This window comes from Dreissena polymorpha, unplaced genomic scaffold (genome assembly GCF_020536995.1).
Source record: "Dreissena polymorpha isolate Duluth1 unplaced genomic scaffold, UMN_Dpol_1.0 chrUn005, whole genome shotgun sequence".
NCBI classification, from domain to species: Eukaryota; Metazoa; Mollusca; class Bivalvia; order Myida; family Dreissenidae; genus Dreissena; species Dreissena polymorpha.
In genome coordinates, this window is record NW_026273319.1 from 270,096 (window position 1) to 284,097 (window position 14,002).

At 35.5% G+C, this 14,002-nt stretch overlaps 1 protein-coding gene across 4 annotated transcripts in view; it reads left to right on the plus strand.

Moving 5' to 3' along the window:
- The window catches only part of LOC127863336 (uncharacterized), a 54,540-nt gene that overhangs the window by 37,006 nt on the left and 3,532 nt on the right, over window positions 1-14,002 (plus strand). For all 4 annotated transcript variants that reach the window (XM_052402759.1, XM_052402760.1, XM_052402757.1 and 1 more), the window contains exons 5-9: window positions 3,103-3,390; window positions 6,078-6,273; window positions 7,587-7,706; window positions 9,525-9,615; window positions 10,617-10,779. In XM_052402759.1, the coding sequence (XP_052258719.1) occupies window positions 3,103-3,390; window positions 6,078-6,273; window positions 7,587-7,706; window positions 9,525-9,615; window positions 10,617-10,779 (858 nt within the window). The remainder of the gene's footprint in view (window positions 1-3,102; window positions 3,391-6,077; window positions 6,274-7,586; window positions 7,707-9,524; window positions 9,616-10,616; window positions 10,780-14,002) is intronic.

Sequence of the window (14,002 nt, forward strand, 5' to 3'; positions counted from 1 at the left end):
ACTCAAGAACTCTTATGCCTAGGATCATGAAAATTCATAGATACATTGATCATGACGTACAGATGACCCCTATTGATTTTCAGGTCACTAGGTCAAAGGTCAAGGTCAAGGTGACCCAAAGCAGTAAAATGGATTCCGGATGATAACTCAAAAACGCTTATGCCTAGGATCATGAAACATCATACATACATTGATCATGACTCGCAGATAACCCCTTTTGATTTTCAGGTCACTAGGTCAAAGGTCAAGGTTTCGATGACCCTAAATAGTAAAATGGTTTTCGGATGATAACTCAAGAACGCGTAGGCCTAGGATCATGAAACTTTATAGGTACATTGATCATGACTCGTAGATGACCCCTAATGATTTTCAGGTCACTAGGTCAAAGGTCAAGGTCACGGTAACCAGAAATAGTAAAATGGTTTCCAGATGATAACTCAAGAATGCTTAGGCCTAGGATCATGAAACTTTATAGGTACATTGATCATGACTTGAAGATGACCCCTATTGATTTTTAGGTCAAAGGTCAAGGTCACGGTGACCTGAAATAGTAAAATGGTTTCTGGATGATAACTCAAGATCGCTTATGCCTAGGATCATGAAACTTCATAGGTACAATGATCATGACTCACAGATGACCCCTATTGATTTTCAGGTCACTAGGTCAAAGGTCAAGGTCACGTTGACCTGAAATAGTAAAATGGTTTCTGGATGATAACTCAAAAACGCTTATGCCTAGGTTCATGAAACTTGATAGGTATTTTGATCATGACTCGCAGATGACCCCTATTGATTATCAGGTCACTAGGTCAAAGGTCAAGGTCACAGTGCCAAAAAACATATTCTCACAATGGCTGTCAAGGTCACGGTGACTCAACTTAGTAAAATGGTTTCCGGATGATAACTCAAGAATGCTTACGCCTATGATCATGAAACTTCATAGGTACATTGATCATGACTTGCAGATGAAATAATGATGAAACTTGACCAGGATGTTTGTCTGGACAATATCTAGGTCAAGTTTGACATTTGGTAAAGATTGAATGAACCGACTCCTCTCTGGTAAGCGAACTAGGGCCATCTTGGCCCTCTTGTTTGTGTTAATCTATGATGTTCTGTTTGTTTTCTATGTGTTTTAGTTACGCATGCATGTACGTATGATACACAATGTACCTTGTGTTGAGCGTAAATTAAATAATAATTATAACATATTAAATTATATCAATTGTATTAATGGGAATTGCATACGTTTAGTTTAAGTAAGTAGTTAAATTTCTTTAACATATACAACTGACATGGCTTTTAATAATGTCTAGCAAGATACGTTGCACTTAGTACATTAATTCCTTAGTACTAATTCCTTTTTAGGGCAGCCGTCACGTTCTCTGAGAAGAAACATTCAAAATGGATGTTGTTTTTTTTCTCTTGTTGATACAATTATTGGTTACATGTAGCTTACATGGGCACACAATGCATTTTCAATCCTCAATGTATTTAATAAAGCAACTCATAAATAGTTACCACCTTCTTTCAGCAATCAATGGAATTACCTACCTACAAAAAGAAAATAAATGCATTAGTGAGCAGAGAACTGGCTTTGTTCTGACAATTAAAGCCATTCCTTATGCATTAGTTGAACGTTTTTACTTGAGTAAGTAGTTCAAATTTAGTTGACCAAAACATATGCTAAATAAGAACATGATTCAAAGTTGCCATTAGACCGACACATCATTATGTAGGAAACTTATTTATCAGCAAGAATTTTTTATAGCTAAACTTTGGTTTAAATGTCTTAAATTATTAAAATGAGTATCACGTTCTGCCATTATATAACAGGGCGTTTGATCACGAAATTGGGAAGAGGCCCTAGCCTTTCAAATTTGGAATTTCATGCGTGATAACTGCTCATTTGGGGAAGACCGTGTTTTTAAAAGTTTTTGAAACAGGGTCTTTTCATTTCATTGTGCAGAAGTATTAAAAGACACATTGTTGTGCATTCTTATACATAATCGAGCTCATTGCTTTCAATTTGGCAGATGCCCAATATATCTAAGTAAAAAAAATAATAAAAAAATGGGAAAACCTTATTTTCAATTGGGAAGGGGCCGAATTTCGGCCTCTGTTATATAAGGGTGAAAAGCCCTGTATAGATATTAACAATATGTTTAATAATTTTTGTGTACAATACACATGTTGTGCATGTCTTAAAATTGTGTATATATATATATATATATATATATATATATATATATATATATATATATAATATTATATCTATGTACTTGTTATACAGTAAATGTTATTTTATTTGAAAATCAGCAAGTCAAACAAACATTAATTGATCGTTATCTTGTCAAAAACGGAGTTTCCTCTTTCCTCCACGTTTCCCAACGCAGAGGGCCGCCGCGTCGGCTTATCAATTTGCCAATCGTTAACCTCGGTGACCCCAATCATGCAAACTCCGCATATCGCGGGATGTTCTTAATCTCCCTCCATCTCCCTCCATAAAAATGCCCGCGAGTGTTAGGGAAATTGGGGAAAACGCGTGGACTGTACTGTATGTTTTATGTGAGAGGATCTTAAAGTAAGTATTGATGATATAAAAAGAGTGACTCGTGTATTAAAGAGACATCTGAACAATGTACATTGTATGTAAATAAAGATTTTGAAGATAAAAAGAAATTGTCACAGCTAAACATTTATCTAATATTTTATCATATTTTCATGGTTTTTTTCTCAAGGAAAGTAATATCATTTTCAATTCGCATCAATGAATAGTGTCAAACAACAGCTGTGGCATGCCCAATTCAAACATACCAATAGAAAATAAATGTTTTTTCCATATTTATGGGAAAAAATGCTCCATTTATGGTTAGAATCAATATATTGTTGCAGTGTTTTTTTTTAAGCACTTGTGTCGGGTGATTTCACCTGTTACTTATAATCTACTTTTCCCAAAAATATTAATTTGAAACAGCGCAAAAAATGCCTATTTTAGTGCTTAGTTGCTGGCTACATTGAAAATCTAACTGGGTACTAAATTTTTATGGAGAACACTGATTGTTGGCAGTAACAGACTTCAATTTATTGTGCGATTTTCAGCGTTAACAACGAGGGAAGATGGACATGTTGCATCTCGGGAAGAGCTTGACAGTGTCATTCGGTTCCTGTCCGGTGGTAGCGAGAGTCCCTATGGTGACACGGTACTTGTCGACTCCATGTCGAGTACTCATCTCAACTCAAACTCGTATGGGAAGAGTCATGGGGACCTTTGCGATATGGACAAATCATCAAAATCCAAGATGGAGGGAGGTCAGCCCAGGTCAGAGGGGTCGATAAACACAGGGGGTTTCATGGCTGATTGGCACGGGAATGGAGCAACATTGCCAGGTAGGGGATGTTTTTACTGTAATGTGGGTAACAAGAAATGTATTTGTAATTGGGTTTTACATTCAAATGGGTTACCCAGAGATGGCAAAATCTCATATTGGCTTACTTGTCCAATATCTAAAAAACCTATACCTTGGCATAGAGGTAAAATTCACTCCTCTTTTTATGCTCCCCCAAAATTTATTTTGGGGGGAGCATATAGTTGCCGCTTTGTCTGTCCGTCCATGTTTCTGTGTGTCTCTCCATGCACAATTTTTGTCCGGGCTATTTCTCAGAAACTAATAACCGGAATTCAATGAAACTTTATGGGAAGCTTTACTACCAAGAGGAGATGTGCATATTATCAGCGGGTTATGGTCGGATTATTTTTCACACAGTTATGGCCCTTTGAAATTTTCCTTTAACTGTACATATAGTGCAATTCTTGTCCAGGCTATTTTTCAGCAACTGATGACCGGAATTCAATGAAACTTAATGGAAAGCTTTACTACCAAGAGGAGATGTGCATATAATCATCGGGTTCTGGTTGGATGATTTTTCACAGAGTTATGGCCCTTTGAAATTTTCCATTAACTGTACATATAGTGCAATTCTTGTCCGGGCTATTTCTCAGCAACTAATGACTGGAATTCAATGAAACTTTATGGGAAGCTTCACTACCAAGAGGAGATGTGCATATTATCAGCCTGTTCTCGCCGGATGATTTTTCACAGAGCTATGGCCCTTTGAAATTTTCAATTGTACGTATATGGTGCAATTCTTGCCGGGGCTATTTCTCAGCAACTAATGACTGGAATTCAATGAATCTTTATGGGAAGCATCACTACCAAGAGGAGATGTGCATTTTATCAGCCGGTTCTCGTCCGATGATTTTTCACAGAGTTATGGCTCTTTGAAATTTTCCATGGTACATATAGTGCAATTCTTGTGCGAGTTACTTCTCAGCAACTTATTATGGGAATTCAATGAAACTTTATGGGAAGCTTCACTACCAACAGGAGATGTGCATATTATAAGCCGGTTATGGTCGGATGATTTTTTACAGAGTTATGGCCCTTTGAAATTTTCTATAAACTGTACATATAGTGCAATTCTTGTCCGGGCTATTTCTCAGCAACTAATGACTGGAATTCAATGAAACTTTATGGGAAGCTTCACTACCAAGAGGAGATGTGCATGTTATTTGTGGGTTCTGGTTAGATGATTTATTTAGAGAATTATGGCCCTTTGAAATTTTTAAGTTGCTAAACCATCCATCGCATTATTTTGTCCAAAGTTATGCCCCTCAAGACGTTTCCTTTTATCTGAATATATAGTGCAATATTGTGACAAAAAAAAACTTTGGGGAGCATCACCAGTCTCCGACGGTTTCTTGTTTTAAATTGCACTCCTCTTTTTTCTACCTCGTGGCCACGACTTAGTAACTCGTGGCCACGAGTTAGCTATGTCATGGCCACGAGATAGAAAAAGAGCAGTGCAAAACTAAATAAAAGAGAAGTGCAATTAAAAAACGAGCGGTGCAGTTAATAAAGGAGGGGTGCATTAATCAAAAGAGGGGAGAATTTGGAGATATCGAGATCCCGATTTTAGTCAGCCAATCAAATTGTGTGTAACATGTGTAAATATTCTGTAAGCATGTATATAGCTGGCCAAAGCGGGTTTTTAATGTGATGATTACTTCCCTTTGTATAAAGATCACCAAGGATGACTATATGGAACAATTTGATTGACTGACTCACTCGGGATCTCGAGATCTCGAAATTCTCCCCTCTTTTGTTTAATGCACCATTCCTTTATTTAATGCAGTGCTCATTTTTTAATTGCACTCCTCTTTTATTAAGTTTTGCACTCCTCTTTTTTCTATCTCGTGGCCACAACATAGCTAACTTGTGACCACGAGTTACTAAGTCGTGGCCACGAGATAGAAAAAAGAGGAGTGCAATTTTATAAAAGCTGAGTGAATGTCACCTCTATGCCACCGTACTGATTGGCACGGAAATGGAGCAACTTTGCCAGGTAGGGGATGTTTTACTGTAATGTGGGTAACAAGAAATTTATTTGTAATTGGGTTTTACATTAATCAAATGGGTTACCCAGAGATGGCAAAATCTCATATTGACTGACTTGTCCAATATCTAAAAAACCTATTTGCTACTTCTCCTAAAATTACGTGCTTGGCATATTATGCCAATTTTTGTATTGTTCTTACCACAGAAAATGAAACTGTTGATAAAGCTATATACAAGACAGTTATAAAGCTTTTTCTGCTCATGCAAAAATGATTAAATCCTTACAATCATGCTCTATTCCCTAAAAGTAATCTTACCCCAATAAGTTATATTCCCCTGTTATGAAAAGTAATGAAAAGTAACTAAGTTCTTAATATGGCCAAAAAAAGTTGAATGAGAAAGCCCTCATTACCACCATAGAAATGTGCATTATTTACCCACTTTACAATGTTTTGCAATTTGAAATTAAATCAAAGGTTGTTAATCTGTCACACTATTAAGTTGTTCAAGAATAGATAAGGGAAACAAATATCTAACAATGGTTAGTTTCTTTTTTTTAACTGAAAACATAATTTTCATTATAAAAGTATGTATTTGACGTTTTAAAAATCATTACCAACTTGATGACTGGTGCAGGATCAATATTTTAAAATTAAATGGTTCAACATTTGTTCACAGTAAGACACACTTACAATACTCCACACTTGTCGTGTGATTACACTACGCCACCGCCCCCATACTTCTCTGGCAACCAGTATAGACCGAACACTCTGCCACCAGGGGGCGCTGGCCATTTTCAGGGAGCCTACAGCATGGGTTTTCCGGATCCAAGTCTCAATCGGGCGTGGCCCATTAATAACCTCGCTGTGTCCGGGTAAGGGGTTATGTTCTCTTTAAACCTTTACCACTCAGATTTGTACATTTGCAGTCCCTTAGAAAATCAATTTAAATTTAATACCTTTCTTAATAGACTTAAATTTGGAGTGTTTAATTTTAAACCTTGAGATACTGATGAGCAGCAAACAGCATAAAACTGGAACAGACTGCAAGTTACTTGGTACTTGCAGGCTGTTCTGGATTTTATGTTGGTATCATATAGCCATTTTCAACTTGCTTCTGAGTGGGAATGGGTTAAATACAGCCTTGCTGAAAAAGAAAATATTTCTCTATTGTCTTTGTAAGTTATGTTTACATTATGGGTGAGGCTGACAATTTACTGATGAGTCTTAGAGAAACCTTTTTTTTTTTGCGAGTGATTTTTGCTGCAATCGTTCTGTATTATTACGTCAACTCATTTCTTTTTTCGAATGTTCTTAGTCCATAGCTCCAGATAAGAGGTGTATATGTAAATAGGGGAGGGAAGATGGCTATAAGTACACTTCAGCAAATGTAAGTGGGGATACTGATAAAAAATTTACTTCTTCTTAAAAATAAACTTTAAAAAAAAAAAATCTATATAATGTTATTTCCTGTTGGTACATTTCTATGCATGCATATCATATACTTCACGCTTAACAATATCTCCAATTGAAATTATATAAGACAGGTTCTCCTACATGCTATAGCCTCTATTTAAAAATACATTTTATCATTCTCAATGGGATATGAAATGTATATTATATGTTTTGTTTGACACCCTTTTTAAATATTCAAAACTAACTGTGAGATGAATACTTATGTCACTCTTTGTGCTTTTTTTCATTTTTTCATATTAAAACATCAGTATTATTAAATCAAATATAATTATGTTTGTTTTTGGTGTTATAAAACTAACACTGGCGATATCACAGAAAAGTGCCTCTTTTAAATCGAACATTGGTCTCGTAAAATCGCGTTTAATGCATGTGCATAAAGTGCAGATAATAAAGATAATTATTAACTTACAATTTAGCCTTGCTCTGGGGACAAACAGGGCTTGATGCATGTGTGTAAAGTGTCGTCATAGCTTAGCCTGTGAATTCCGCACAGGCTAATCATGCACCACACTTTCTGCTTTTATGGTATTTTTTGTTTCAACTCTTCATAGCGATTATCCAGTTTAGGTGAAAAGTGTGGTCCCTACTAAGCCTGTGTGAACTGCACAGGCTAATCTGGGACAACAATTTACGCACATGCATTTAGCCCAGTTTTACCAGAGCCAGACTCAAATCTTTCTTTTTATTTAATTGTAAGTTGATCATGTGCTAGGTCTGTGATGAACACGATATCAGGCAGTTGGTCAGGGGGACATGACTCTGACGAGGCCAGTGACGATTCCTCTGTCGGTGGGGATCACTTACAGCAGAGAAATTACCTCCAAGACCTCAGGTAAGGTTTCAAGTACAAATGTTTGCGACCTAATGAAACTGTTAACAATCCTTATATGGGCTCATGAGTTGAAATAAAGTGTTATAAAATAGATAATGAAGTTTAAGCTACTTTATGGTGACAATAATTTTTATTTTAGAGCCTGAAACAAATGAGAACAAATAGAATCATTTTTTTTTCTATGGTTTTATATTTTAGTAAATTAATATGAAATATTTTTGCAGCCTTTAAAATTATTATTTATGTTTTTTTATATAAAAATAAAGTGTATTAAGACTTATTAAGTTACTTGTTGTAATTATAGGAAATTGTATTAATAAAAGTAATAACATAGTCAATGACCTTTCTTTAGTTGTAAGTTTTTGTTTAATGATTGTTATTAAAAATAAAGTCAGAATAACAGATGGATTCAGGATGAAAAAAAGTGGTAACAACTTGTTTTAGGCCAGTGAAACCCCTGCAATGGGGACCATAAATATTTACGACGGTGGAGTTTTTGATGATTATGATAATTATGAAGAAGAAGAAAATGATGATGATGATGATGATGATGATGATGATGATGATGATGATGATGATGATGATGATGATGATGATGATGATGATGCTGATGATGCTGATGATGCTGATGCTGCTGCTGCTGCTGCTGATGATGATGATGATGCTGATGATGCTGATGATGCTGATGCTGATGCTGCTGCTGATGATGATGATGATGATGCTGATGATGCTGATGCTGATGCTGCTGATGATGATGATGATGATGATGCTGATGATGCTGATGCTGATGCTGCTGCTGCTGCTGCTGCTGATGATGATGATGATGATGATGATGATGATCTTGTCACTATTCATCCACAGTGATCCTCACATTTCTAAATTGTTTGCCTCTGACCATAAATGACAAAACACAGCATGGGTAGAAGTCATGTTGGTGACAAAATCTGAGGGTTTAATGCATGTGCGTAAAGTGTCGTCCCAGATTAGCCTCAGCAGTCTCCACAGGCTAATCAGGGATGACACTTTCCGCCTAAACTGGATTTTTGTCGAGAACTGTCTCTATTAAATGAAAAATACAATAAAAGCGGAATGTGTCTGTGCAGTCGACAGGCTAATCTGGGAGGACACTTTACGAACATGCATTAAACCCCCTTTTCACAGAGCGCAGCCCAAAGAATATGCACATGATAATTACTAATTGGCCACAGAACACCTTAATGTCGTTTGGATGCATGTTCATTGTACCACTTGTACTAACAGGCAAGGTTGATTTCCAATGCATCAAAACTTGGATATTTTGTTATCTTAACTTGTGCAGAATACTCGTTTTTCGTTGGTTCAGTCAGGCCACATGTTGCAAGTGTTTTTTTCCATATTATGTGCAGAGCTTTTCATATTTGGTCAGTAACTTTAAATGACATCACTCTATGTAAACAAGAGGACGCTATATATAAAGAGGCGAAATAGAATTTAGAAGTCATCAATAAATATCAGTAAAATAATTTAGAATGTGTAACGCTTTTCATTCAGAAGTTGAAAGAAATGCATATTTGTAACACTATAGCTTTAAACGTTTGCTGTGAATGCATAAAGCCTGTCTGTGTGGTGCCGTGGTAGTGTGTTAAATTGGCTCTAATGTGTCCCAGGCTTAATCCATGGTAAGGCAAATTTTTGCTATTTACAAAAAAATGTTTTTCATTATAATAACTAAACTTAATCAAATATTATAGTTATGTAAGTTAATACATTTGATGAACTTTTTCAAAAATAAGAAAATATTTGAGCAAGTTCGTTTAAATAATTAGTTTTTCGTTTCAGGTCCAGCAAGACTGAAAGGGCAGATAGTTTGCAATACAGTTGTAACAACCACCTTGGACTCATGAATCAACATAGTTACGAGGATTTGCTGGTAATTGGATAAATCTGTTGTAAACTAACCAATCATGTAAACTAACTATATGGAATATTTTAATATGCAGAAAATCATTCTTAAGGACTTTTTTCAAAACATTATTAAAAAACCTAACTTATATTGGACTAATGATAACTATTTGATGTGCATATGTCTTAATGGTTCAATACATGAGATAGTTTGTGAGCCTCTGGCTGACATTGATCAAGTTCACAATGTTTAGTACCAAGATTTCTGTCCAAGTTTGCATTCTTTTCGCTGCAACATATTTCAGTGTATTCTTTTAACAAACAGAATAGTTTTAAGTGACTTAAAACTTTTCCACTTAGATACATATTTAACACTTTTCCACTTAGATACATATTTAACACTTTTCCACTTAGATACATATTTAGCACTTTACTACTTAGATACGTATTTTCACGCCTTTGAAGTCCCTCAGAAAGTTAAATTTCATTAAAAACCTTTCTTTCTAGATTCAAGTTTTATATGCTTCATGTCCAAGCCTAATATTTAGATGAGCAGCAAACAGCATAAAACCTGCAAGTAATTCGCAGTCTGTTCTGGTTTTATGTTGTTTGCACATATTAGCCATTTTCACTTTGAGTGGGAAAGGGTTAAATCTAATTTTCCTTCATAAAAACTGATGTCAGTGTGAGCTGAATTATTGAAGAATAGGGTCCAGTGAATTATATGGGTGAGCATTGTTATTGACAACTTTGTTAGAAAGCATTGAACTTTAAGAGGTATTGTTTGTGAAAATCAAATTTGAAATTTAAAATATCTTATCATTCATCATAGTGCTGAATTCTCATCGCAATATGCAAAATACAAGTGTTTCATAATTATGGTGCTTATGACATAGTTCACTAACCATCAAGATTTGAGTGGTACTTGTGAACAAGTAAAATAAATATAATTAAGACTTATTTTATTTAGATGGCTTGAAATACTTATTTAGAAAAGCAAAATAAACCAATAATAAACTTGGTTGGTAGGACTCTCGATCCAACACGTGGCCCCAGAACTTACATCCCTGGTCCCACGCTTCCATGAATATAGATCTGCTAGCCACGCAGGAATACTCACCACCTGGGCACCGGCCTGTCAGCGTGCAGATGAGCGATCCAATGTCCAGCAGGAACCTCTGGCAGAACTTTGGTACGGTGAAATTACTGAAATTTGGCACTGTGAAATAACTGAACACTGGTACGGTTTAATTACTGAACTTTGGTACAGTTAAATTACTAAACTTTGGTATGGTTAAATTACTGTACTTGGGTATGGGGAAATTATTAAACTTTGGTACAGGGAAATTATAGAACTTTGGTACGGTGAAATTACTGTACTTGGGTACGGGGAAATTACTGATCTTTGGTATGAAGGAATAACTGGACTCTGGTATGGTGAAATTACTGAAATTGGGTATGGTGAAATTACTGAACTTTGTTTTAGTTAAATTACTTAACTTTACTGGGTATGTTGAAATAACTGAACTTTGGTAAAGTTGAATGACTGAACATTGGTATGGTGAAATTGTTGCACTTTAATTGGGGCAATGAAATAACTGAACTTTGGTGCAGTGAAATTATTGACCTTTGGTACACTGCAATTACTGCACTTTGGTCGGGGGAAATTACTGAACTTTGGTACTGTGAAATGACTGAACTTTGGTTCTGGGAAATTACTGAACATTGGTACAATTAAATTAATGAACTTTGGTACAGTGAAATTACTGAACTTTGGTTTAATCCTATTATTGCATCAAAAACTTTATTGAAACACTCCCGAGTCCGTTTTCCTGATAGAATCAGTACTTGCCGTCTTTGTGGAAGATCTAAAGAATGCTCCCACTGTGGGAATCAAACCTGTGGCCTCCTATTTGGACAACATATCCACTACACCACTACTGAACTTTGGTATGCTGATCTTGGTTGCTTGTCATTTGCAATTTGTTTAATGGCAAGAACTTGGTCAAAAGGGGGAAATGACTTTTAGCCAAAGAGCAATCACAAGGGGTCCCAGGTGTGTGTCCCTCTGGTCACACAATATTCTTAATATTTTTTAAATGCAGAACAGTGGACTTACAGGACTTTGTGATGCTAGATAGTGTATGTAGAACTTTGGAATAGTTAACTTTTTCTGATTGTTGGTTCAAAGTTGTTAATGAGTATATACAAATTTTGCTTTTTTGTTGCAAGTTGGTTTCTTGTAAGCGGAATATTAGTAGAATGGACTTACACAACTTTTGAATGGTGAACTTGATATCTTGTTGTTAGCAAGTTTTTTGAGTAGTTGCAGATCTTTGGTAAGGACGACTAACTGGGATTTGGTGAACTTGTTTGCATGTTGCTTCAAAGTTGTTAATGAGTATATAGAACTTTTGCTTGTTGTTGGAAGTGTTTGAACAATTTTGGTATTATAAATTTGTTTTCTTGTTGGTTGTAAGTTGTTTAGTGTTAGTAGATTTAGGTATTATGAGTTTTTTGCTACATGTACAGAGGTCCATGTTGTTGTTTAAGTTTGTAAAAGAGTTTGAAATCAAAGGAAATTGAAAATAATTGTTTTGGTTGTTTGAGTGTGTCTTGCAAGTTGAGTTAAACACATTAAATTAAAAATAGATAAACATGAAAACAATGAAAACTTGTTATATATGTATAAATATACAGTCATTAATTACGAGAGACAATACAGTGAACTTTTGTCTTCTTGTAGTGAGCTTCCTATTGTTTGTATTTGGATGCCTCCCAAAAAAGGAAGGAAATCAGTATTTTAATTGTCTGCCCATATGTGCTGAAAAATGTGTTTTAAAGTCCTCTTTAATTACTGTGTGAATTGAGCTTAAACTAACAGTTTAATTACCTACATTTTTAGATGATCATAAAGAAGAGGAATTTTTGCTTTGGCAAATTGTGGCAGAATTATGGCCATTTATTAGTTTTTCACCTACCAAAGCATGTTTTAAATTCCTCTTTTCTTACTGAGAGAATCTTGCTCAAACTTTCACAGTTAAATGACTTTAAAGGGGTCTTTTTTTACGTTTTGGTAAATTGACAAAATAAAAAAAACTTAATTCAGATTTGCAAATTTGTGTTGTAGTTATGATATTTGTGAGGAAACAGTAATACTTAACATTTACAATGCTCTGAAGTATCCATTATATGCATCTTTTGATGATTTAAAAACCTGAAAATTATAAAACGATTGAATAATTTGGAGAGTTGTTGTTAACCAGGTTTTCCGAAGGAAAAAACTGGTTATAAGATTGGCGAATGCGGGTGGGCTGGCGGAACAAGCTTGTCAGTCATTAATTTTAAAATCATTTGGCATATTTGTTCATCATCATTGGACGGTGTGTTGCGCGAAAGAATTACGTTGATATCTCCAAGGTCACACTTTGAGTTCAAAGGTAAAAAATGGCCATAAATGAGCTTGTCCGGGCCATAACTAGTGTCATTCATTGTCAGATTTTAAAATCATTTGGCACATTTGTTCACCATCATTGGATGGTGTGTCGCACAATATCTCCAAGGTCAAAGTCACGACTTAAAAAAATATTGATTTTGAAACAAGGGGGGAAACTATGATGAACAATCAGTAACAATGCACATTTTGAGTTGAATTGTCTCCCTTTATCAGATTTTTTTAAATTATTATTGAAAACCTGGTTTTGTGACAATTTTGTCCCTTGTTATATTTTGTGATACTACGAGGATTGCTTATATAAAGTATGAAATACATCACTAATTGTATGAGCACAGATGGCTGAGTGGTCTAAGTGATAGACTTTTACTCCAGGGGTCAGTGGTTTGAGTCCAGTATAGGGTTACTTTTTAACCAGGTTTTCTGAAGGAAAAAACTGGTTATTAGATTGGTGAATGTCTGCAGGCGGGCGTGGGGGCCGGCTGGCGGGCAGTGGAACAAGCTTGTCCGGGCCATAACTTTGTCGTTCATTGTGAGATTTTAAATTCATTTGGCACATTTGTTCACCATCATTGGGCGGTGTGTAGCGCGAAAGAATTACGTCAATATCTCCAAGGTCACACTTTGAGTTCAAAGGTCAAAAATGGCCATAAATGAGCTTGTCCGGGCCATAACTATGTCGTTCATTGTGAGATTTTAAAATCATTGGGCACATTTGTTCACCATCATTGGACGGTGTGTCGCGCAAAATAATAACATTTATATCTCCAAGGTCAAGGTCACCACAACTAAAAAAAGATTGATTTTGAAACAAGGGGGGCAACTATGAACAATCAGTAACATTTGAGTGTCTCCCTTTATCATACTTTTTTTTTCCAAATTGAAATCAAGGTCGCCATGAGTAAAAATACATTGAATTTGGAACAAGGGGGATAACAATGCACATTTTAAATTGTCTCCC